The sequence below is a fragment of the Oncorhynchus clarkii genome, unplaced genomic scaffold (genome assembly GCF_045791955.1).
Source record: "Oncorhynchus clarkii lewisi isolate Uvic-CL-2024 unplaced genomic scaffold, UVic_Ocla_1.0 unplaced_contig_9521_pilon_pilon, whole genome shotgun sequence".
In the NCBI taxonomy this organism is placed as follows: domain Eukaryota; kingdom Metazoa; phylum Chordata; class Actinopteri; order Salmoniformes; family Salmonidae; genus Oncorhynchus; species Oncorhynchus clarkii.
Window position 1 is genome coordinate 22171 of NW_027258854.1, and position 27519 is coordinate 49689.

General features: G+C 45.6%; 1 protein-coding gene across 1 annotated transcript in view; it reads left to right on the forward strand.

Annotated features, from left to right (window-relative positions):
* Positions 1-24737, forward strand: part of LOC139398814 (ribosome biogenesis protein bop1-like) — a 36342-nt gene extending 11605 nt beyond the window's left edge. The window contains exons 2-9 of the mRNA XM_071144593.1: positions 8005-8159; positions 8336-8453; positions 9623-9724; positions 10269-10481; positions 12725-12886; positions 13121-13201; positions 13305-13374; positions 24490-24737. Coding sequence (XP_071000694.1) covers positions 8035-8159; positions 8336-8453; positions 9623-9724; positions 10269-10481; positions 12725-12886; positions 13121-13201; positions 13305-13374; positions 24490-24626 — 1008 coding nt within the window. The 5' untranslated portion in view covers positions 8005-8034 and the 3' untranslated portion in view covers positions 24627-24737. The remainder of the gene's footprint in view (positions 1-8004; positions 8160-8335; positions 8454-9622; positions 9725-10268; positions 10482-12724; positions 12887-13120; positions 13202-13304; positions 13375-24489) is intronic.
* Positions 24738-27519: the final 2782 nt, after the last annotated feature.

The following is a 27519-nucleotide window of genomic DNA, read 5'->3' on the forward strand; positions in this document are numbered from 1 at the left end:
CATCTGCTAGCCCCGGCCTGCAAGCTGTCTGAATCACAGTGTCTCCAGCTCGCCTAGCTACTCACTGGACCCTATGATCGCTCGGCTACACATGCCTCTCCCTAATGTCAATATGTCTTGTCTATTGTTGTTTTGGTTAGTGATTTTTGTCCTATTTCACTGTAGAGCCTCCAGCCCTGCTCAATATGCCTTTAGCTAGCCCTTTTGTCCCCCCCCCCCTCACACACACACACACACACATGCGGTGACCTCACCTGGCTTAAATGGTGCCTCTAGAGACAACCTCTCTCATCGTCACTCAATGCCTAGGTTACCTCCACTGTACTCACATCCTACCATACCCTTGTCTGTACATTATGCCTTGAATCTATTCTTCCGCGTACAGAAATCTGCTCCTTTTACTCTGTTCCGAACACACTAGACGACCAGTTCTTATAGCCTTTAGCCGTACCCTTATCCTACTTCTCCTCTGTTCCTCTGGTGATGTAGAGGTTAACCCAGGCCCTGCAGCCCCTAGTATCACTCCCATTCCCCAGGCGCTCTCAGTTGTTGACTTCTGTAACCATAAAAGCCTTGGTTTCATGCATGTTAACATTAATCCTGGCTTAGGAAGGCCATCAAAAGTCCTGATGCTTCCATCCCAAACTATAACATTTTCTGACAAGATAGAACTGCCAAAGGGGGCGGATTTGCAATCTACTGCAGAGAGCCAAACAATTCGAGCTTCTACTTTTAAAAATCCACCTTTTCAGAAACCAGTCTCACCGTTGCCGATTGTTATAGACCCCTTTAGCCCCCAGCTGTGCCCTGGACACCATATGTGAATTGATTGCCCCCCATCTATCCTCAGAGTTTGTACTGTTAGGTGACCTAAACTGGGACATGCTTAACACCCCTGCTGTCCTACAATCTCAGCTATATTCCCTAAATCTCACACAAATGATCAATGAACCCACCAGGTACAACCCTAAATCCGTAACCATGGGCACCCTCTTAGATATCATCCTGACCAACTTGCCCTCTAAATACACCTCTGCTGTCTTCAACCAGGATCTCAGCGATCACTGCCTCATTGCCTGCGTGCGTAATGGGTCTGTGGTCAAACGACCACCCCTCATCACTGTCAAATGCTCCCAAAAACACTTCAGCGAGCAGACCTTTCTAATCAACCTGGCCCGGGTATCCTGGAAGGATATTGACCTGATATTGATCGTGTCAGTAGACTTCTTAAAACTTCTTAAAGCGAAATAATAAATGCCTTACCTTTGATGATCTTCTGTTGGCACTCCAAAAGATCCCAGTTACATCACAAATGGTCCTTTTGTTCGATAATGTCCTTCTTTATATCCATTCAAACTCAGTTTAATGGGAGCCACCAAAATGGGAGCCACCAAGAAAAACTACAATTTTATGGCTCATTCTTCCAAAAACCAGCCTGAAACTCTTTCTAAAGACGGTTGACATCTAGTGGAAGCCCTAGGAACTGCAATCTGGGAGGATTTTGCCTTTATAATAAAAGTGACAGCCATTGAAAACAGTGGTAGGCTGACATTTTGGGGGCAGGGGGGGGATGGTTTGTCCTTGGGGTTTCGCCTGCAATTTCAGTTATGTTATACTCACTAACATAATTTTAATAGTTTTAGAAACTTAGTGTTGTCTATCCAGATCTACCAATTATATGCATATCCTAGCTTCTGGGCCTGAGTAACAGGCAGTTTACTTTGGGCACGCTTTTCATCCAGATGTGAAAATACTGCCCCCTACCCAAGAGAGGTTAAATAAGCATGGCCCACTCAAAAAAATAAATAATTTAAAACTAAGAACAGATATAGCCCTTGAATGCCCTTAACCAGCACAAAAACATCCTGCGATATGCAACTTTTCAGGGAAGTTAGGAACCAATATACTCAGTCAGTTAGGAAAGCTAAGGCTAACTTTTTCAAAGAGAAATTTGCTTCCTGTAGCACTAATTCCAAAAGGTTTTGGGACACTGTAAAGTCCATGGAGAATAAGAGCACCTCCTCCCAGTGCATGCTCTTCAAACGATTGCTGCCCGCACCCTCCCAACCGACTAGCATCACTACTCTGGACGGTTCTGACCTAGAATATGTGGACAACTTCAAATACCTAGGTGTCTGGGTAGACTGTACATTCTCCTTCCAGACTCGCATCTCCAATCCAAAATTAAATCTAGAATCTGCTTCCTATTTTGCAACAAGCATCCTTCACTCATGCTGCCAAACATACCATCGTAAAACTGACTATCCTACCGATCCTTGATTTCCCCAATATAATTTACAAAATAGCCTCCAACACTCTACTCAGCAAAGTGGATGCAGTCTATCACAGTGCCATCCGTTCTGTCACCAAAGCCCCAAATACTACCCACCACTGCGACCTGTATGCTCTCGTTGACTGGCCCTCACTACATATTTGTCGCCAAACCCACTGGCCCCAGGTCATCTATAAGTCTTTGCTACGTAAATCCCTGCCGTATCTCAGCTCACTGGTCACCATAGCAACACCCACCCATAGCACACGCTCCAGCAGGTATATTTCACTGGTCATCCCCAAAGCCAAAACTTTCTTTGGCCGCCTTTCCTTCCAGTTCTCTGCTGCCAATGACTGGAACGAATTGCAAAAATCACTGGAGCTGGAGTCTTATATCTCCCTCACTAACTTTAAGCATCAGTTGTCAGAGCAGCTTACCGATCACTGTACCTGTACACAGCCAATCTCTAAATAGCACACCCACCTACCTCATCCCCATTTTTGCATTTTTGCACCCCAGTATCTCTACTTGCACATCATCTTCTGCACATCTACCACTTCAGTGTTAATGCTAAATTGTAATTATATCGCCTCTGTGGCCCATTTATTACATACCTCTTTACTCGTCTACATTTGCACACACTGTACATATATTTTTTTATTATGTGTTTGACTGTATGTTTGTTTATGTGTAACTATGTGTTGTTTTTGTCGCACTGCTTTGCTTTATCTTGGCCAGGTTGCAGTTATAAATGAAAACTTGTTCTCAACTGGTCTACCTGGTTAAATAAAAACATCTCTGTCCGAGCTGGAAAGAACCCGGCGCAATGGAGTATGGTCATTGTAGTTAATTACTCATTTTATTCGCTCCTTCCCTCAGTGTTATTGATTGTTTTAGTTGAGAGTTCTGAAGTTTTGGGACCTGGTAGAGTTGGTTGGCCTGTCTATGGCAGGCTGAGCGCCACCTCATGCCAGCTACACGCCCTGGCGGATGGGCATCCTGGTTGGCATAATCAGAGGTATGGATGAAGGCACGCCTGGAATGCTATACTAATTGGACCTGCTGTCCCATTGGCATGTGTTTGCCATGGTTTTCCTTCCACTCCTGAGGCCGGTGCCAAACCAAATGCCATACAACACAGATGCATGGCAGTTCTGCATTCTTCAAACGTATTGTTCTCACAACAATTTGGCTTAACAGATTTATTTGGTGTATAATTTTGTCTGGTTTTCAAGCACTTTAAATACTTACTGGGAGCTGAACCAAGTACCATAGAAGTCATGATTCAGTTATGAATGGCTCATTGGTCCTATCTAATTTCATGGTGTCATCACCCGTCCTCATGTTGTCTCTCCCCATAGGCCTGTGAGAAGTGATTTCCTTACACTTTAAGAGAAATAGGTGGCTAAGCATTCTCAATTCTCACATGATAAATGACTTGATAATAGTGATGACAGGACTGTACAGTGATCAGGCTGGTTGACTTATCACAGTGTAGTGTTACTCAATGGCCAGCCAGTTAGACCCACGGTGTGGCCCCAGTGTTGAGGAGGGAGGGGGTCACACACACACACACACTGGGAGTGAAGGGGGTCAGAGGGGGCTTTTTTAAGAGTGGGTCCTGCTGAAAACGAGAGGTGTCACGTTGCACTCCGCCCGCTGTAAGATCTGTGAGAACGCAGTGGTGTCTGTTTGATGTTGTCATCTCGTTAAGACACTGCATTGGGTGTGCTGGCTGGGACACACCAGCTGAAACATTGTAAAGAAAGAACCTACCCGAGAGGGGAAAAGTTTTAATCAATATTAGACCACCAACACCCTCCATTTAAACCACCACCTCCATCTGTACTGGATACCACCCTCAGCCGAACCTGTTGATCTGGGATGAATACGGTTAAACATAGTTACTTGGACAGGAGGGGGACCTGATCCTATATCAGCACTCCTACTGTGAGAGGCTTTATAAATACAGGCTCTGGTCCTCTCCTCCCTTCCCACTCTGTCCCTCTACCAAAGCACCATTTTGTGCATTGAGGTCCATTCAAAGCAGGCCTCTCTATCCAATCTAATGACATTTTCCGTGGAAGTCTCCTCACCCTGACAGAACCCAGCCTGGCTGACTGACACTTAATAAAGCCCCGTGTTTGCCTGGCCGATTGAAAGCAGGTGGTGCGCTGCAGTCTCTACTCTCTCTGTACGGAGTCTTGTGTGTCCCTATCCCTATCTGTGCTGTCCCGGTTGAGACACACGCACACATACGCGTGCACATACAGACGAGGGACGCGTGCGCGCGCACACACACACACACACAAACAGAATGTCCAGTTATGAGTGTGTTGGACTTGACAGTCGCATTGACCAGTCCAGCAGTCACTCCCTGCAGTCACAGCCTGACACTTAGTCCTGACATACCAGCTTAACAGCAACCAGCCAGGCAACAACAAGCAGCCTTTTGTAAGTGCTGAAAAAACATTGGGTAAAGCCAGCTAATACACTACGGGTCAATATAAGAATAGCCCTACTGTACGTTTTCCTTCCCATTCAGGATGAATGGGCTATGATGAATGGACAGAGTGGTCTTGGCATCATGACTGTGTGATGGTAGAGTATGAGTAAGCAGTCTTTGTTCTTCTGGTTTTGGCCGTGCAGCATTTCCGGTGAAAGTAAATGTCAGGGCATTCATACTTCTTGCGTTTCGCGAGCAGCGCAGAGCTGTTGTCAAGGAAGTGATTTTGTGTTTATACAGGACCTCCCACCCCATCCTACCGTCAACCAATCATGTCAATGCGGAGCTATGCAGAGCCCTCCGCATTGTTACAAAATTTGAGAGGCGCACAGAAATGTGGTACGGAGGTCAATACGGCCTCCAGAGGCTCTGCAATTGCCTCACACCCTCCGTACGGCGTCTCCGACCACATTTGCCTCACACCCTCCTCCGTACGGCGTCTCCGACCACATTTGCCTCAAACCCTCTGTACGGCGTCTCCGACCACATTTGCCTCACACCCTCCATACGGCGTCTCCGACCACATTTGCCTCACACCCTCCATACGGCGTCTCCGACCACATTTCGGATCAACCATAAATAGGCTTTAACTCCCGCTGGCGCTTGTCAACTCTGGGATTCGACACTATTGTTCTTAGTCTATTTGAAGTATATTATCTCGGGCTGAATCCTATTGGGTTGTCATATGGGCCTGCTAGTTTCTGTTATATAATTATTGTGTGTATTGGAGTCATCCTTACCGTAGTAAAAAAAATAAATGGTTGCGTTCGAAATGTCAGATTAAGAAAACCAGGAGTCAACATTCTGGTGACACATCGGAACAATAATCCATAAATCACTATTTTAACCCATCTCGTTGAATCTCATTTGCTTCGCTCGCTTCCTCCCTCGGCGCATTGGAAGGAGGTGAGAGCCAACTCGCTGGTGAAACTCGATCCTGCGGACCAAAACTATCGCTTGCCCAGAAGTCGTCTGTGTGAATACTGGAGCTCGCGAAATGGAACATTTGTCTGTCGTTGGCCCTGTTCCGCTCTCTCTCCTCCAGTTCTCCAGGCCCCAGAGAAGCAGAAAGGCAGTGGTGTGAGAGGCAGGCCAGGGGGGTGTCATCACCCAGGCTGAGCAACACAAGGCTGTCCTGGTGGGGGGCTGGCTGATCCTTCTCTTCTGAGTGATTCTCCTCTGTTTAGTAGTTTACTGTAGCTTTAAGTGAAGGGCCTGGGCCTAGTACAGTGTAGCTTGTTGTGAAGGGCCTAGTATAGTGTAGCTTGTTGTGAAGGGCCTAGTACAGTGTAGCTTGTTGTGAAGGGCCTAGTACAGTGTAGCTTGTTGTGAAGGGCCTGGGCCTAGTACAATGTAGCTTGTTGTGAAGGGCCTAGTACAGTGTAGCTTGCTGTGAAGGGCCTGGGTCTAGTACAATGTAGCTTGTTGTGAAGGGCCTGGGTCTAGTACAGTGTAGCTTGTTGTGAAGGGCCTGGGCCTAGTACAGTGTAGCTTGTTGTGAAGGGCCTGGGCCTAGTACAGTGTAGCTTGTTGTGAAGGGCCTGGGCCTAGTACAGTGTAGCTTGTTGTGAAGGGCCTGGGTCTAGTACAGTGTAGCTTGTTGTGAAGGGCCTGGGCCTAGTACAGTGTAGCTTGTTGTGAAGGGCCTGGGCCTAGTACAGTGTAGCTTGTTGTGAAGGGCCTGGGTCTAGTACAGTGTAGCTTGTTGTGAAGGGCCTGGGCCTAGTACAGTGTAGCTTGTTGTGAAGGGCCTGGGCCTAGTACAGTGTAGCTTGTTGTGAAGGGCCTGGGCCTAGTACAGTGTAGCTTGTTGTGAGTGTACTGCAAGTCCAAGTTCAGGTGCTTTGTCTTGCAATAGAATAGGCCGTATTAATGTGCAGACCAGGCTACATCAATGCGAGAGATGCAGTTAGCTGCATACTTCTTTGGATGTGGTTATTGGACCGGTAGATCTAAATGTATGGTTATGCCTAGAGATGGAACGGCCTGGTTAAGGGTAGGGTTGGGGATAGTAGGTTTGGTTAAATGTTACGTCAAGGGCTAAGGTTAGGCGTAGGGTTAGCAAACCACCGTACGGAACCATTGACAATCTGCCGGCTATATCATTGCCTACATGTTTTGTTCTTGCAGTAGCATGTAGTTGTCGCCATAGGCTGATAGCTCACTAGAGATTTGGTCTCAGCAACCAACCAGCGAGGGTGACCTTTATAGAGGTCCCCCATTAACAACCAGCCTGTTAGACAATGTGTTCCCAGACAAGGAAGTGTCACATTAGTTTTTCTCCTGTTTCTGTTCTTCTGGCTCCCTTGGTTATGTGCAGTAATACTTGCATGAACTTCAACACTGTGGGCCAACAAATCCACTAACTTGCAAAGAAGAGATACTGCTAGCACAATTGACGTGTCCGTGCTTGTTCACAGTCTGGAATAGGCTGATGTTGGCCTGACCCTTATCACACGAGACACCACCTCCTCCACCTCACTCAGAGGTAGTTCTATAGAGCAGGGCCAATGCCCATTCAGTGTGTGTGTAATGAGTGGGGGCTTTGAGGATGGGCACTGTGTGTGTGTGGGAGGGGTCTACCCAGCTGGCTGTGAGAAAAAGCGTGACACGGCTGCCCACTCCCTCCTAATTGGATCTGGTAGGGGTGTTTTTATTGAAATCACTCACAGGTGCAGCCCCACTTTAAAGTGGCTCACTACTTCTGAGAGCTTTCAGCTGTTGTGTGTGTGTGTGTGTGTGTGTGTGTGTGTGTGTGTGTGTTATTTCTCAGACAAAGAAATTTATTTTTTCAGACTGTACCCATTTTGGTTTAATAAGTCCTATCGTCTAAGAACAGGTTTCCAGTCCTACCGCCAGTTTGTGAATGAGAACGGGATGTAGAATGAGCCGAGGTATTTTTACCAGGCCAGGCCTGCACCTGTACCCCACCACCACCCACCTTTACCCCCCCCCCCCCCCCCCAGGCCTCATCCAGCCAAAGGTATTCATAAATGTAGGAAAATGGGACAAGTATGATGAGGGTGAGTGTTTCCAGGCCAGAAAAACTGTACTCTACTCCCATAACAGTATAATCCGCTATTTATTCCACTCGCCCAGAGTGATATGAAGGACTGCAACAGCCCTGAGCAAGCAATCTAAGCGGAAGACAAACACCTTGTCCTCAAGTGTTGTTAAACAACGTTATTGAACATGTCTTTCTCTTCCTCTCTCCTTTCTCTCCCAGGACATTCGTAACACGGTGGGCAACGTTCCCATGGAGTGGTACCAGGACTACCCTCACATCGGCTATAACCTGGACGGGAAGAAGATCTTTAAGCCCATCAGGAACAAAGACGAGCTGGATGAGTTCCTGGACAAGATGGAGAACCCAGACTACTGGTGAGATGACAAGGAGCAGATTACCTCTCTCTCTCTCTCTCTCTCTCTCTCTCTCTCGAACACCCTCTCTCTAACGCACGCTCCCTCTTCTTTCTCTGTGCTTTTGTTCTGGGAGAAGAGTATCTGTGAACCTGTTTTGACATCTGGTCTCTCTCCCTCCATCTCCCCTCCACCAGGCGTACGGTTCATGACAAGACGACAGCCTCAGACATTCGTCTGACAGACGAGCAGGTGGACCTGGTGCACCGCCTCCAGAAGGGTCAATTTGGCGACGTCAACTTCAACGAGTACGAGGTAAAGACCTTTATGACTGCTCTCTCACTGCCTGTATCGGGGTCCTATTCATTAGGGCCAAACGTAGCAACACGCTTTGCAACAAAATAAGAAAAACAAGTGTTTCTTATTGGACCAACTCTGCTACTCCTTCTCTGTTTCAGTCCATTTTTATTTAGATTTTTTGTGCCTAGTGAGTACGACCCAGGTTTGACTGTGTTGACGGCTGGCAGCTCTGTTTTGTTAAATGACTGAGCAGATAATGGCTAAAGCATAGCAGCCATTAGAGCAAACTAGACCTCAGTTCATTAGCCCATCCACTTATGTTCTCCACATAACCCAAACCTCGTCTGCACTCCACTCCTCGTCACTTAGAGCAAGTCAGCCGAAAGCAGACCTGGGTTCAAATACAATCGGAAATCATTTCAGATTCTTTAGCTGTGATTTGATTGAGTTGCATGTTGCAATGGAACCAGTAGAAATGTCCAACAATTGCAAACCCGGCCAACTGGCACTGCAGGCAGACTGGAGCAAACGCTCAAAGTATTTGCCAGATTTCATATAGTAGTTGAACCCACGTCTGGAGAGGAGCGAGTTCTCCTGTGCTACAGTTAACAGGGTTTGCGGGAGAGGTTTTAAATGAATAGTGTTGAATTGAGAAGCCACTGCTGTAGTGTCTAGAATCTAGATGGCGTCATGGCTATCATGGAGTCTTGTTAATGCCAGAGTTATTACAGAGGCATATAAACTCATTTGTCAGGGGCAAAAACAAGTGTTTTTAAACTTTTAACACCAGGACTGTAAAATAAGAAAATACCAGGCTAACTCTGATGTCGTCATCAGCTACCTGCCTTGGATTTTGGTGGTCCAATGATTCCAGTCCACAGTAATTGGGCTGTCTATTAATCTAGGGCTTCCCAGACGTTTGTTTCAGAAGGGTCTGTCTTCAATCCTAGCTGACTTTGTTTACTTCAGGCTGTGTCCCAAATGTATTTAGCTCATTCTGATATATATTTGTAATTTTTTTATTTATTATTGTGTGTCTTGTTTTGTATTGCTAGGTATTACTGCACTGTTGGCGCTAAATAACATAAGTGTTTTGCTGCACCTGCGATAACATCTGCCGACTGTGTACGCTACCAATAAACGATCTCTTTTTCTCGCTGATAAATGCTGTGTTTATCTTTTAGCCGTCCGTGGACTTCTTCACCAACGAGGTCATGATCCATCCGGTGACCAACAGGCCCCAGGACAAACGCAGCTTCATCCCCTCACTCATAGAGAAGGAGAAGGTAGGTATCTTTCTTTCTTACACACCATCTCTGTCTACCTCTCAAACTCTCTATTTTCCTCTCGTTCTCTCTGTTTCTCTCTGCTTACTCAAAAGCTTCATGTTTTATGCTGCTAATATATATTTACAATAAATATATAGCAGGCGTTACCACCAGTTTGAATCCAAACTGCTCACACGTGTTACAATGTAATGATCCCTGCATAGTGGAAGTGGAGGTGAAATTGTGTTATAATGGGGGTTCTGAAATTGGAGGCTTAGAGACCCACCCCTCCCAAACCCTCAACAATAAAAATATAGAAACCGTAGCTTTATTAGCCCAGCAATACTTTCTATTAATGTCGGTTTGATTTTATTCCACTCATTAATCAAGTTAGTCTTTTATATTTTACGAAGCAGAGCACATTCTCCCCCATTTTAAAACTGTGTGATTGAATTTTTGTACGTTCGTTTTAGACGTGTTTACGCAAACACACACACACACACACACACACACACACACACACTTACGTTTCACCGCTACTGTTGTCCTCTCTCTCTCCCAGGTTTCGAAGCTGGTCCATGCCATAAAGATGGGTTGGATCAAGCCCCGTAAACCCAAAGAGACCACCCCTCAGTACTATGACCTGTGGGCCAAGGAGGACCCCAACGCCATACTGGGGCGCCACAAGATGCACGTCCCCGCCCCCAAGATGAGGCTGCCCGGACACGAGGAGTCCTACAACCCTCCGCCTGAGTACCTGCTCACAGAGGAAGAGGTAAATGCTTAATTCATGTGAATAACATGATGTTCATAGTGTTTGTAATAGTATGGTAGTCGTGATCAATAAAACGGCACAATACGGTGCAGAGTGTTCGAATTAACAAATATCTGCCCTTTTCAAGGGAGGGGTCAATAGATATCACAACTATTTGGTTTTAATATCATCACTTCTTGAAAATCAGTCATAACTACACATTTCAGATTATTCCACATTTAGCTCTATCAGAGTTATACAGCAAGCAACTGCATGCTTTTCATGATCAGTAAACATCAATTGATCATGTATTTTCAGATACTTTAGGGTAGCCTGTCCATTTGGAATTAGCTTGCTATTAACATGTAGCTAGATAGTGTCATTTAGCTTGCTTCATCAGAGATTAGGCTTTTGGAAAGAGCTTGACAACGGCAAGTACTCGTCCTGGTAAAGTTGTCTGTCGGACTACTGTTGTCACCACTATAGATGGCAAGCAAATCAAGCCATCTAGTTTATCCCCTGAAAGTTAGCATATCAGCTAGCCATGATATGATCTGTTATTAGCTAGTTAGCCAATTTGAAGTGGTCCATCAGTCAATGTATCCTATCATGTCTGTCAGTGGCAATCATGATTAAATACTGTTAAAAACAATGTTGAAATGGGATAATGTTAGCTAATAACGCTAGGTATGCCTACGTTGGTTGTAGATCAAGTACATTAGGTGTACTTATCACTATGTTTAGCCAACTGTACAAAGTTTCTACCGGTAGCTTGTAAAGTAAACATTATCAGCAAACAGTACGTCGGCAAATGTACCCTTCTGCTGCTTGACAGGCAGAGCCCACAAAGCATGGGAAATGAACCTAAACCACTCAGGTATTTTCAGGTAGAGTTCACTTTTATTAGATCACTCAAATATCCAATATTGGTGGCCAATATTGAGATGTATCGTGAGGCTACCCTGACGTATCTGAAATGACATGATCAATTGATTTTAACTGATTGTGAAACACATGCAGTTACTTGCTGTATGACTCTGATATACACTACCTTTCAAAAGTTTGGGGTCACTTAGAAATGTCCTTGTTTTTGAAAGAAAAGCAAAAATGTTTTGTCCATTAAAATAATTGGTGTCTAGTTTGAGAAACAGACTCCTCACAAGTCCGCAACTGGCAGCTTCATGAAATAGTACCCTCAAAACACCAGTCTCAACGTGAACAGTGAAGAGGCCACTCCGGGATGCTGGCCTTCTAGGCAGAGTTGCAAAGAAAAAGCCATATCTCAAACTGGCCAATAAAAATAAAAGATTAAGATGGGCAAAAGAAGGACTTGTGAGGCGTCTGTTTCTCAAACTAGACATTCTAATGTACTTGTCCTCTTGCTCAGATGTGCACCGGGGCCTCCCACTCCTCTTTCTATTCTGGTTAGAGCCAGTTTGCGCTGTTCTGTGAAGGGAGTAGTACACAGCATTGTACGAGATCTTCAGTTTCTTGGCAATTTCTCGCATGGAATAGCCTTCATTTCTCAGAACAAGAAAAGATTGATGAGTTTCAGAAGAAATATTTGTTTCTGGCCATTTTGAGCCTGTAATCAAACTCACAGATACTCAACTAAAGAAGGCCAGTTTTATTGTTTCTTTAATCAGGACAATAGTTTTCAGATGTGCTAACATAATTGTAAAAGAGTTTTCTAATGATCAATTAGCCTTTTAAAATGTCAAACTTGGATTAGCTAACACAACGTGCCATTGGAACACAGGAGTGATGGTTGCTGATAATGGGCCTCTGAATGCCTATGTAGATATTCCATTAAAAATCAGCCGTTTCCCACTATTATAGTCATTTACAACATTAACAAAGTCTACATTGTGTTTCTGATCAATTTTATGTTATTTTAATGGACAGAATGAGCTTTTCTTTCAAAAACAAGGACATTTCTAAGTGACCCCAAACTTTTGAATGGTAGTGTACATCATACATAAGTGCCACTCTTGAAATACCATAACTTTGTCTATAGTAAATGGGCTTGCACTATATACTGTAGGCATAGTAGCATAGATCAACTGAAACATTTTGTTAATCCCTCATTAGCTACAGTAGAAAGACCAATCATTCATAATTTATCAGCCAGTCATTAGTATACAGACCAATCATTAACCAGTACACAGACCAGTCATTAGTATACAGACCAATCATTAACCAGTACACAGACCAGTCATCAGTATACAGTTAGGCTAACCATTGGTTCTTCCTCCCCCTGTCAGAGACTGGTGTGGGAGCAGCAGGATGCAGAAGACAGGAAGCTCCCGTTCCTCCCCCAGAAACACTCCTGTCTGAGGGCCGTGCCCGCCTTCTCCCGTTTCATCCACGAGCGCTTCGAACGCTGCCTTGACCTTTACCTGTGTCCCCGCCAGCGCAAGATGAGGGTGAGACTAGAGACCCCGTCTGAATGTCTAGCTAAATAGTTCATAGTTAACCAGTTGTCGGAATCATTTTTGTAATAGAGGGACTTTGTTGGTGTGCATTCTGTAAATATTTGTTTTGAAGATACTCATAAGTGAAGCTATGTGGCTCATTTAGAAGGACCTCTATATTGTCAGATCAATTAGGGGATTCTCCACTCGTGACTCAACTCTATTCATCTCAATTCGTCTCCACAGGTGAATGTGAATCCAGAAGATCTGATCCCCAAGCTGCCCAAACCCAAGGACCTGCAGCCCTTCCCCACCACTATGTCTCTGGTAGGTCAGCCACTGAATCTGAATTTCTGTGTGTGATATTTGATTGGAAATGTACCTCATGGTGGGCACCAATCATGACCTTAATGATGTGTCCTCTCAAAAGGTGTACCGTGGCCACACCAGTTTGGTGCGCTGCATCAGTGCGTCTCCCACCGGCCAGTGGCTGGTCTCAGGTATGTGTTAACTCACTATTCATCAATGTGATGTAGTAACGTCTCTGACTCTGTTTGGCTTGCTCTTCAGTTGGCAATTTTCTCAGTCAGGAGCTAACTGTCTCCCTGGCACTCCTTTTCTTCATTTTGCCTGTTTGAGTCAGGAGCTAACTGTCTCCCTGGCACACCTTTTCTTCATTTTGCCTGTTTGAGTCAGTAGCTAACTCTCCCTGGCACACCTTTTCTTCATTTTGCCTCTTTGAGTCTGTTGCTAACTGTCTCCCTGGCACACCTTTTCTTCATTTTGCCTGTTTGAGTCAGTAGCTAACTCTCCCTGGCACACCTTTTCTTCATTTTGCCTGTTTGAGTCAGTAGCTAACTGTCTCCCTGGCACTCCTTTTCTTCATTTTGCCTGTTTGAGTCAGTAGCTAACTGTCTCCCTGGCACACCTTTTCTTCATTTTGCCTGTTTGAGTCAGTAGCTAACTCTCCCTGGCACACCTTTTCTTCATTTTGCCTGTTTGAGTCAGTAGCTAACTCTCCCTGGCACACCTTTTCTTCATTTTGCCTGTTTGAGTCAGTAGCTAACTCTCCCTGGCACACCTTTTCTTCATTTTGCCTGTTTGAGTCAGTAGCTAACTCTCCCTGGCACACCTTTTCTTCATTTTGCCTGTTTGAGTCAGTAGCTAACTGTCTCCCTGGCACACCTTTTCTTCATTTTGCCTGTTTGAGTCAGTAGCTAACTGTCTCCCTGGCACACCTTTTCTTCATTTTGCCTGTTTGAGTCAGTAGCTAACTCTCCCTGGCACACCTTTTCTTCATTTTGCCTGTTTGAGTCAGTAGCTAACTCTCCCTGGCACACCTTTTCTTCATTTTGCCTGTTTGAGTCAGTAGCTAACTCTCCCTGGCACACCTTTTCTTCATTTTGCCTGTTTGAGTCAGTAGCTAACTCTCCCTGGCACACCTTTTCTTCATTTTGCCTGTTTGAGTCAGTAGCTAACTGTCTCCCTGGCACACCTTTTCTTCATTTTGCCTGTTTGAGTCAGTAGCTAACTGTCTCCCTGGCACTCCTTTTCTTCATTTTGCCTGTTTGAGTCAGTAGCTAACTGTCTCCCTGGCACACCTTTTCTTCATTTTGCCTGTTTGAGTCTGTTGCTAACTGTCTCCCTGGCACACCTTTTCTTCATTTTGCCTGTTTGAGTCAGTAGCTAACTGTCTCCCTGGCACACCTTTTCTTCATTTTGCCTGTTTGAGTCAGTAGCTAACTGTCTCCCTGGCACACCTTTTCTTCATTTTGCCTGTTTGAGTCAGTAGCTAACTCTCCCTGGCACACCTTTTCTTCATTTTGCCTGTTTGAGTCAGTAGCTAACTGTCTCCCTGGCACACCTTTTCTTCATTTTGCCTGTTTGAGTCAGTAGCTAACTGTCTCCCTGGCACACCTTTTCTTCATTTTGCCTGTTTGAGTCAGTAGCTAACTCTCCCTGGCACACCTTTTCTTCATTTTGCCTGTTTGAGTCAGTAGCTAACTCTCCCTGGCACACCTTTTCTTCATTTTGCCTGTTTGAGTCAGTAGCTAACTCTCCCTGGCACACCTTTTCTTCATTTTGCCTGTTTGAGTCAGTAGCTAACTGTCTCCCTGGCACACCTTTTCTTCATTTTGCCTGTTTGAGTCAGTAGCTAACTGTCTCCCTGGCACTCCTTTTCTTCATTTTGCCTGTTTGAGTCAGTAGCTAACTGTCTCCCTGGCACACCTTTTCTTCATTTTGCCTGTTTGAGTCTGTTGCTAACTGTCTCCCTGGCACACCTTTTCTTCATTTTGCCTGTTTGAGTCAGTAGCTAACTGTCTCCCTGGCACTCCTTTTCTTCATTTTGCCTGTTTGAGTCAGTAGCTAACTGTCTCCCTGGCACACCTTTTCTTCATTTTGCCTGTTTGAGTCAGTAGCTAACTGTCTCCCTGGCACACCTTTTCTTCATTTTGCCTGTTTGAGTCAGTAGCTAACTCTCCCTGGCACACCTTTTCTTCATTTTGCCTGTTTGAGTCAGTAGCTAACTGTCTCCCTGGCACACCTTTTCTTCATTTTGCCTGTTTGAGTCAGTAGCTAACTGTCTTGCTCTTTCTGAGTCAGTAGCTAACTGACTGCTTACATCATCCCCCAAAACTTGAGCAATGATGTCATTGTTCTCCAGGCAGTGCTGAGATGTGTAGCGTAAGACAGGTGACCCGTACTGGGCCTGTCTGGATCAGAGAGGCTGGAAAGAATCCAGGGTTTACAGACCAGGAGATGAGCACAGATGCATTTAGGCTCTGCAGCTCGGCGGCCATACTTACTGGAACACGTCTAGGATGATAAATCAATCACAGATCTCCTAGTGTGTCTCCTTTCCCTTCATCCATCCAAGACGCAAATTGTCTTTGTGTCTTTTATAGCTTCTGGCTGCCTGTCTTTTCTCTACAGCCACAGTCAGGCAGAGAACAATAGGCTACGACTTTACTTAGGTTGTTAATGTTGGTGCTATGTAGAAAATCATCCCTTGTGGTTTGGATTTCTGTGATGAAGGGTAGCAGGCAAAACCGAAGCAATGTAATTATGCACATCGCATTGACTGAAGATTCTTACCAGGAAAATGATGTACCATTGAAAGCGGTAACTTGATATACATGGAAGTGAATTGAATAAGATGGAGGTGAGGTTAAGGAAGGAGCGTCTGTGGATTGCTCACTCAGTGTTGTATAGTTTCCATCAGTTTAATATGGTCTGGGCCTGGGGCACACTGTCAGATATGAAGTAAAGGCCTTGCTCATATAAAACTAAGGTGGCTGTGTCTTTCCACAGGCATGCGGTATTACTGTATGTCTGGGAAAGTCTTTATTCCGTACCAGGACTAAGGCCTATCGTAGTCTGAATAGGTTGAATTATTTCTAGTATTCTAGATACTGTACACTATGAAAAGAGCACAGGGGATTTATCATTTGTGCGCCAAAAAATATATCACGTAAAATGGTCACGTCAATTTTGATAACTTTTAATAACAATCAATAACTTTTTTAAGTAGTCTTTGTTCCCTGGCCTTACTCTTCGACGACAGAATATGTGAATCCTCTTCCCCAAGCCATGGAGACATACTGTCCTGTTATTCATACTGTATGATGTGTAGTTTCATTTAAACACCGAAAGGCGGGTCAATAGCCTTCTGATAGAATTCCAAAATGTTGGCCGTTACACCTGATTTGATTCATTTTCCGTTCACAGCTGTAACAGGCCCTTGGAAAGGGAAGGAGGTGACGTGGGCGAGTCACAGAAAGATAGAGGAGAAGAAGGAAGGAAGGAGGGAATGAGTGAGCGAGGCTGCGAGGCAGCGATTTAGTGTCAATATCTATTAAGTTGTCCATAACTAAGGATTTCATTAAGGCCCATATGCAAAATCACTACAGTCAGTGCCACTCTTTTATCTTGCAGTAAAATATATTCAACCAGTCGTAAAGCCCTCTTTCCCACAGTAAAAATGGCAGTTGACAACCTCCTAGGAATTGCAGCCGCCGCCCCCTACCACCCTCACTTTGCTTTCCTATTGTGTTAGGGTTCACAGATAATTCATTCCATATCAGTGTGTGGTGACTTTTAATAATGACTTTGACCCGCCCTGTCTCTAGATAGAGGACTGTCTGTCTGGGCACGGCCAAACCTGTAAAACATGATGATGACCGACCCTACTCAGAGCATTCTCTCAGGACTGGAATTAGTTTCATAGCCTTGATAGTGCTGCTTATTTTTCATTTTGTGGCACCCAATGGCACCCATAGGGCTCTGGTCAAAAGTAGTGCACTACGTAGGGAATAGGGTGCAATTTGGGACACAAGCAGTACATTGTACTGAGCATCCTGGGTTGCCCTGGGGCTTGACTCTGTGTACGGTATATTCACACCCACACTCCCAGCAGTAAACAAACTTGGGTTCTGGTGTTCCCGGCTCCACATTCCCTACTAATGATGTGGCCACAATAGTTTGCGTGGTGCAGTGGCAGCTCCTCCAGCTCCAGCCTCCCTGACAGGCAGCGTTCCCTCTGAAATCTGACTAGGGCTGAACCTTTAACCCTTCCCTGGTGGGGAGGACTGGGAAGGACGGAATTCTTTGCTCCACACGCCGGCCAGGATTGGAATTCTTTTTATGGAAGTACAGAACAGGGATCTTATAGATGTTGCCCACTGGGTCAGACTTGGGACATCACAGACAGGTGAACTCCACTAGCTGTTCTCTAGTTTTTGCTTTCTCTCTCTCTCTCTCTAGCGCTCTCTCTAGCGATCGCTCGCTCTCTATCTCGTTCTCGCTCTCTCTTTCTCGTTCTCTCTCTCATTCTCTCTTTCTCGTTCTCTCTCTCGTTCTCTCTCTCGTTCTCTCTCTCATTCTCTCAATCTCGCTCTCTCGTTCTCGCTCTCTCGTTCTCGCTCTCTCGTTCTCGCTCTCTCGTTCTCGCTCTCTCGTTCTCGCTCTCTCTTTCTCGTTCTCGCTCTCTCTCGTTCTCGCTCTCTCTCGTTCTCGCTCTCTCTCGTTCTCGCTCGCTCGTTCTCGCTCGCTCTCGCTCGTTCTCGCTCGCTCTCTCTCGTTCTCGCTCGCTCTCGCTCGTTCTCGCTCGCTCTCGCTCGCTCTCGTTCTCGCTCTTTCTCGTTCTCTCTCTTGCTCCCTCTCGCTCTCTCGTTCTCGCTCTCTCTCTCTCTCGTTCTCTCTATCTCGTTCGCTCTCTCTCGTTCTCGCGCTCTCTTATTTATTTTTCTCTTTCTTTCTTTGTCTCGCTCGTTCCACAACAGGAAGAACACAGCCCTGTAAACCAGAGAGCAACAACACTACCAAGAGGCTACCTACCATTAACTGAGGGACATGTTTTTGTGACAGCTGGTTGGCTGTGTCATTTGGTGCTCACACAGATGGTCACCATTGTGTTGTGTTCCACTTCTACTACTGCCATTACAGGGTTCATACTTAGGCCAAAACCTGCAATCATCATTTGGATATTGAATCGCAGGTCTGTTTTTGTTTGGCGCTAGAAAGAGGAGAGGAGTGTAATGCTGTTACGACCTGGGCTTTCAAACCAAGGTGTCCTAGAAAGAGGAGAGGAGTGTAATGCTGTTATGACCTGGGCTTTCAAACCAAGGTGTCCTAGAAAGAGGAGAGGAGTGTAATGCTGTTACGACCTGGGCTTTCAAACCAACGTGTCCTAGAAAGAGGAGAGGAGTGTAATGCTGTTACGACCTGGGCTTTCAAACCAAGGTGTCCTAGAAAGAGGAGAGGAGTGTAATGCTGTTATGACCTGGGCTTTCAAACCAAGGTGTCCTAGAAAGAGGAGAGGAGTGTAATGCTGTTACAACCTGGGCTTTCAAACCAACGTGTCCTAGAAAGAGGAGAGGAGTGTAATGCTGTTACGACCTGGGCTTTCAAACCAAGGTGTCCTAGAAAGAGGAGAGGAGTGTAATGCTGTTACGACCTGGGCTTTCAAACCAACGTGTCCTAGAAAGAGGAGAGGAGTGTAATGCTGTTACGACCTGGGCTTTCAAACCAAGGTGTCCTAGAAAGAGGAGAGGAGTGTAATGCTGTTACGACCTGGGCTTTCAATCCAAGGTGTCCTAGAAAGAGGAGAGGAGTGTAATGCTGTTACGACCTGGGCTTTCAAACCAAGGTGTCCTAGAAAAAGGAGAGGAGTGTAATGCTGTTACGACCTGGGCTTTCAAACCAAGGTGTCCTAGAAAGAGGAGAGGAGTGTAATGCTGTTACGACCTGGGCTTTCAAACCAAGGTGTCCTAGAAAGAGGAGAGGAGTGTAATGCTGTTACGACCTGGGCTTTCAATCCAAGGTGTCCAGGAAAGAGGAGAGGAGTGTAATGCTGTTATGACCTGGGCTTTCAATCCAAGGTGTCCTAGAAAGAGGAGAGGAGTGTAATGCTGTTACGACCTGGGCTTTCAAACCAAGGTGTCCTAGAAAGAGGAGAGGAGTGTAATGCTGTTACGACCTGGGCTTTCAAACCAAGGTGTCCTAGAAAGAGGAGAGGAGTGTAATGCTGTTACGACCTGGGCTTTCAAACCAAGGTGTCCTAGAAAGAGGAGAGGAGTGTAATGCTGTTACGACCTGGGCTTTCAAACCAACGTGTCCTAGAAAGAGGAGAGGAGTGTATTGCTGTTACGACCTGGGCTTTCAAACCAACGTGTCCTAGAAAGAGGAGAGGAGTGTAATGCTGTTACGACCTGGGCTTTCAAACCAAGGTGTCCTAGAAAGAGGAGAGGAGTGTAATGCTGTTACGACCTGGGCTTTCAAACCAAGGTGTCCTAGAAAGAGGAGAGGAGTGTAATGCTGTTACGACCTGGGCTTTCAATCCAAGGTGTCCTAGAAAGAGGAGAGGAGTGTAATGCTGTTACGACCTGGGCTTTCAATCCAAGGTGTCCTAGAAAGAGGAGAGGAGTGTAATGCTGTTACGACCTGGGCTTTCAAACCAACGTGTCCTAGAAAGAGGAGAGGAGTGTAATGCTGTTACGACCTGGGCTTTCAATCCAAGGTGTCCTAGAAAGTCCCCAGTCCATTAAAGTACCTCCCCCTGGAGCCTCAGTTGATCGTGCTGACCAATAGCGCTGCTCCCATCTGTTGACTTACATTGTGGTTTGCCCTCGACAACTGAGCCTTGAACTGTGCTCTGAGGTTACAAACCACGCATCCGTTTTAGTTTTATTCTCTACATTTGCTAAATGTTCTCATCCTGTCCAGTGACACAGCCTTGTATTTATGTCAGATTGTCATAAAAATATTCTGCTTGTCGTATTCTCAAGTAGGCGAGTAAGCACACTCCTGGGTGTGTTTCAGAGTAAACCATTGAGGTTGAATGAATGAATGAATGAATGAATGAAGGAAGTCCCTCAGTAGAAAAGGAACAGCATAGTTGTGACTTCTTAGCGGTTTCACGGCTCTAGACCTCTCCTCATACACTAGTGATTCCTTTCCAACGCCTGTGCTGCCTGACGGACGGGGTTCTCTCACTCTCAATGTGACTCTCACTCTTTCTCTCTGTCTCTAAACCACCAGCAGCCCTGGATACAACCTCCCGGTCGGGTCGGGCCTGTCCCTCAAGTTCTATATCTGTTTCTGCCAGAGAGCTCAGTACTTCAAATGGATTATGGTTTTTGAGTTATTACATTTCACCCTCTGTCCAGGATCTGTTTTTCCCTCCGTGTTTTCCTTGCATTTATGGAGCGTATTCCGGTATAGAAGTTAAAATAAAACTATTTCACTCTGACGTTGGAGCGGTTGAGCGTCGGTGGTGGTGTTATCAAAGGTGGTTGGTTTGCGTAGAGTCTGAGTTCCCAGGTGTCCGTATTGTGTGCCAGCAGTAAGGAGCGATTGGCTCCTGGGGTTCTGATTAGGACCTGAATGTTTCTTTCTCAAACCAACCTCAACAGGAAAGGGAAGAGACACGGACGCTAAAGTTCTTTCATGCCAAAGTATTGTCCAAAAGAAAGGTTGAGAAATCTCACTGAGCCATGGCTCCTAATAGAGCTGTGATGGCAAACCACACTGCAAAATCAGACCAATACAGGAGGTTACTAGAAATACAACCTCTCCATGTCCATAACATGTAGACGGAGGCACGTGTAGACGGAGGCACGTGTAGACGGAGGCACGTGTAGACGGAGGCACGTGTAGACGGAGGCACGTGTAGGCGGAGGCACGTGTAGGCGGAGGCACGTGTAGACGGAGGCACGTGTAGACGGAGGCACGTGTAGACGGAGGCACGTGTAGACGGAGGCACATGTAGACAGAGCCCGTAGAGGTATAGTGGCAGAGAAGAAGCCTGTCAAATGCAAATGATCCTTTGGCAGTAGTCTGTGATACTGCATGCACTCCCAGAAAGCATTAGTGAGTTAGTGTGTGCAGAGAGGCCCGTGATGTGTCATTGGCTGTGTCCCACGAGGCCCTATGGTCCAAACTAGTTCACTATATAGGGAATAGGGTGCCATTTGGGGATGCTCACATTGTGACCGACAGTTGGAGAGGCAGAGAGAGCGTCTGTTTTCACTCAGCTGATGAGCAGTAGGCTGGCCAGGAAATCTGTCCCGACCCGTCATGTCTGGCTACTTATGATGTGTATTATACACACTCACACAGATAACTTTTAACGCATGGTATTGATAATGTAGTGAAGAGGTGTATATTCTATTTTTTAAGAGATAAAGATAAGCTACATTACCTTTAGGTTTTATCTGCTCTTTCCCACTGTTACTGTATATCACAATATTATTCATCAACACAGCCTCCCCATCAACTAACCCTGTCTAGTAGTGACACCAACCAGACCCACTCCCCTCCTCTTAGTCCCCTCCTCTTACTCCCTTCCTCTTACTCCCCTCCTCTACTTCCCTCCTCCTTTACTCCCCTCCTCTACTCCCCTCCTCTACTCTCCCCCTCTACTCTCCCCCTCTACTCTCCCCCTCCTCTACTCTCCCCCTCCTCTACTCTCCCCCTCCTCTACTCTCCCCCTCCTCTACTCTCCCCCCCTCTACTCCCCTCCTCTACTCTCCTCCTCCTCTACTCTCCTCCTCCTCTACTCCCCTCCTCCACTCCCCTCCTCTACTCCCCTCCTCCTCTACTTCCCTCCTCATCTACTCTCCTCCTCCTCTACTCCCCTCCTCTACCCCCTCCTCCTCCTCTACTCTCCTCCTCCTCTACTCCCCTCCTCTACCCCCTCCTCCTCCTCTCTACTCTCCTCCTCCTCTACTTCCCTCCTGCTCTACTCCCCTCCTGCTCTACTCCCCTCCTGCTCTACTTCCCTCCTGCTCTACTTCCCTCCTGCTCTACTCCCCTCCTGCTCTACTTCCCTCCTGCTCTACTCCCCTCCTGCTCTACTCCCCTCCTGCTCTACTCCCCTCCTGCTCTACTCCCCTCCTGCTCTACTCCCCTCCTGCTCTACTCCCCTCCTGCTCTACTTCCCTCCTGCTCTACTTCCCTCCTGCTCTACTTCCCTCCTGCTCTACTTCCCTCCTGCTCTACCTCCCTCCTGCTCTACTCCCCTCCTCTACTTCCCTCCTCTACTTCCCTCCTCTCCTCTACTCTCCTCCTCCCCCTCCTCTACTCCCCTCCTCCTCCTCTACTCTCTTCCTCCTACTCCTCTACTCCCCTCCTCCTCTACTCTCCTACTCCCCTCTTCCTCCTTTACTTCCCTCCTCCTCTACTTCCCTCCTCCTCTATTTCCCTCCTCCTCTACTTCCCTCCTCCTCTACTCCCCTCCTCTACTTCCCTCCTGCTCTACTCTCCTCCGCTACTCTCCCTCCTCCTCTACTCTCCTCCTCCTCTACTCCCCTCCTCTACTCCCCTCCTCCTCCTCTACTCCCCTCCTCCTCCTCTACTCTCTTCCTCCTCCTCCTCTACTCCCCTCCTCCTCTACTCTCCTACTCCTCTACTCCCCTCCTCCTCTACTCTCCTACTCCCCTCCTCCTCCTTTACTTCCCTCCTCTACTTCCCTCCTCCTCTACTTCCCTCCTCCTCTACTTCCCTCCTCCTCTACTTCCCTCCTGCTCTACTCTCCTCCTCTACTCTCCCTCCTCCTCTACTCCCCTCCTCCTGTACTCTACCCTTCTCCTCTACTCTACCCTTCTCCTCTACTCTACCCTTCTCCTCTACTCTACCCTTCTCCTCCTCCTCCTCTACTCTCCTCCTCCTCTACTCCCCTCCTCTACTCCCCTCCTCTACTCCCCTCCTCCTCCTCTACTTCCCTCCTCCTCTACTCTACTCCCCTCCTCTACTCCCCTCCTCCTCCCCTCCTCCTCCTCTACTTCCCTCCTCTACTCCCCTCCTCTACTCCCCTCCTCCTCTACTCTACCCTTCTCCTCTACTCTACTCTCCTCATCCTCCTCTACCCTCCTCCTCGACCCTCCTCCTCTACTCCCTCTCTTCCTCTACTCCCTCTCTTCCTCTACTCCCTCTCTTCCTCTACTCCCCTCCTCCTCTACTCCCCTCTTCCTCTACTCCCTCTCTTCCTCTACTCCCTCTCTTCCTCTACTCCCTCTCTTCCTCTACTCCCCTCCTCCTCTACTCCCCTCCTCCTCTACTCCCTCTCTTCCTCTACTCCCTCTCCTCCTCTCTTCTCCTCCTCCTCTACTATCCTCCTCCTCTACTCCTCTACTCTACTCTCCTCCTCTACTCTCCTCCTCCTCTACTCTACTCTACTCATCCTCTACTCTCCTCCTCTGTTCTACTCTCCTCCTCTACTCTCCTCCTCCTCTACTCTCCTCCTCTACTCTCCTCCTCTCCTCTACTCTACTCTACTCATCCTCTACTCTCCTCCTCTACTCTCCTCCTCCTCTACTCTCCTCCTCTGTTCTACTCTCCTCTCTGTTCTACTCTCCTCCTCCTCTACTCTCCTCCTCCTCTACTCTCCTCCTCCTCTACACTCCTCCTCTACTCTCCTCCGTCCTACCACCATTTAGTTTCTGCTCCCCTCTCATTGAGGTTAGTCAAATCAAATCAAATCAAATTTATTTATATAGCCCTTCGTACATCAGCTGATATCTCAAAGTGCTGTACAGAAACCCAGCCTAAAACCCCAAACAGCAAGCAATGCAGGTGTAGAAGCACGGTGGCTAGGAAAAACTCCCTAGAAAGGCCAAAACCTAGGAAGAAACCTAGAGAGGAACCAGGCTATGTGGGGTGGCCAGTCCTCTTCTGGCTGTGCCGGGTGGAGATTATAACAAAACATGGTCAAGATGTTCAAATGTTCATAAATGACCAGCATGGTCGAATAATAATAAGGCAGAACAGTTGAAACTGGAGCAGCAGCACAGTCAGTTAGTCTGCCTGCTAGCTCAGAGCTTTCCCAGTTTATTTATGAGCCCCTTTAAGACTTTCACGCTGTGGTAACTCAATGACGCGCGGTGTCCGGAGACCACACCTGCTGCTGCTGGGGCTGAGCTGACCATCTTACTGACTGGCGTAAGTGTGACTGTGATGCATGTATGAGCACATGCACACAGGCACACACACTTACGCACGCTCGCATACACATTCCCTCACACACACATTCCCTCACACAATCACACACACACAGTGCTGTTAAGGGCCCCATGTTAACCCTGTAGTCTGACCTTTGACCCTCTCTCTCCCTCCAGGCTCAGACGATTTCACGGTGCGCTTCTGGGAGGTCAACACAGGGCGCTGCATGAAGACTCTGGAGGTGGGCGGAGCTGTGAAGAGCGTGGCGTGGAACCCCAACCCGGCCGTCTGCCTGGTGGCTGTGTGCTTGTAAGTCTCCTCCTCCAACAGTCTCTTTCCTCCTAATGGGTGCTCTCTTAAAATCCTCCCCCTCCTCTGTTTTGAGGTGTCTGTGTCTTCATCGCTGAACATACTGGATGTGTTGACGGACAGAATTATTTTATAGTGTAGCGTCTGGGGTTAACCACTAACTACTGTAACCAGTTTATAATTAAGCAAAAAGACACGAGGGGTTGTGGTATATGGCCAACGTCTTAAGGTTGTTTTCAGGCACGACGCAACGCCACACTATAAACTGGTGTCTCAAATTCAATCTGCTTTATTGGCATGAACAAGGCAACATTGTATACAATATACATTGTAATAAAATGATTAACAATAACAAATAATAATATAAAATGGTAGTAAATAATGATACAAAATTAAATACAAAAATAACAACAATATATTAGAAATGTAATAAATATAAAAGGCTGAACATGGAAAATGAATCTATAACTAACTTATAACTAAATAACTGTCATCTTCACCATTACATCAGTACTACAACTACCATCATCATTACTACTACAACTACCATCATCATTACTACTACAACTACTACCATCATCATTACTACTACAACTACCACCATCACTACTACTACTACTACCATCATCACTACTACTACTACTACTACCATCATCATTACTACTACAACTACCACCATCACTACTACTACTACTACTACTACTACTACTACTACTACTACTACTACAACTACAACTACCATCATCATTCCTACTACAACTACCATCATCATTACTACTACAACTACCACATCATCTACTACTACTACTACTACTACAACTACCACCATCATTACTACTACTACTACGACTACTACTACAACTACCATCATCATTACTACTACTACTACTACTACTACTACTACTACCACTACCATCATCATTACTACTACAACTACTACTACTACTACGACTACTACTACAACTACCATCATCATTACTACTACTACTACCATCATCATTACTACTACAACTGCCATCATCATTACTACTACAACTACCATCATCATTACTACGACAACTACCACCATCACTACTACTACTACTACTACCATCATCATTACTACTACTACTACCATCATCATTACTACTACAACTACCATCATCATTACTACTACAACTACCATCATCATTACTACTACAACTACCATCATCATTACTACTACAACTACCATCATCATTACTACTACAACTACCACCATCACTACTACTACTACTACCATCATCATTACTACTACTACTACAACTACCATCATCATTACTACTACAACTACTACTACTACTATGACTACTACTACAACTACCATCATCATTACTACTACAACTACTACTACTACTACTACTACTACCATCATCATTACTACTACTACTACAACTACCATCATCATTACTACTACAACTACCATCATCATTACTACTACAACTACCATCATCATTACTACTACAACTACCACCATCACTACTACTACTACCATCATCATTACTACTACTACTACTACTACTACTACTACTACTACTACCACTACCATCATCATTACTACTACTACTACTACTACTACTACTACGACTACTACTACTACTACAACTACCACCATCACTACTACTACTACCATCATCATTACTACTACTACTACTACTACTACTACCACTACCATCATCATTACTACTACAACTACTACTACTACTACGACTACTACTACAACTACCATCATCATTACTACTACAACTACCATCATTACTACTACAACTACCATCATCATTACTACTACAACTACCATCATCACTACTACTACAACTACCATCATCATTACTACTACAACTACTACTACTACTATGACTACTACTACAACTACCATCATCATTACTACTACAACTACCATCATCATTACTACTACAACTACCATCATCACTACTACTACAACTACCATCATCATTACTACTACAACTACCATCATCATTACTACTACAACTACTACTACTACTACGACTACTACTACAACTACTACTTCTACTACGACTACTACTACAACTACCATCATCATTACTACTACAACTACCATCATCATTACTACTACAACTACCATCATCATTACTACTACAACTACCATCATCATTACTACTACAACTACCATCATCATTACTACTACAACTACCATCATCATTACTACTACAACTACCATCATCATTACTACTACAACTACCATCATCATTACTACTACAACTACCATCATCATTACTACTACAACTACCACCATCATTACTACTACTACTACTACTACTACTACTATGACTACTACTACAACTACCATCATCATTACTACTACTACTACTACTACTACTACCATCATCATTACTACTACTACTACTACTACTACTACTACTACCATCATCATCATTACTACTACTACTACTACTACTACTACTACTACTACAACTACCATCATCATTACTACTACAACTACTACTACTACTACTACTACTACTACTACTACTACTACTACAACTACCATCATCATTACAACTACTACTACTACTATGACTACTACTACAACTACCATCATCATTACTACTACAACTACTACTACTACTACTACTACTACCATCATCATTACTACAACTACCATCATCATTACTACTACTACAACTACCATCATCATTACTACTACAACTACTACTACTACTATGACTACTACTACAACTACCATCATCATTACTACTACAACTACCACCATCACTACTACTACTACCATCATCATTACTACTACAACTACCATCATCATTACTACTACAACTACCACCATCACTACTACTACTACCATCATCATTACTACTACTACTACTATGACTACTACTACAACT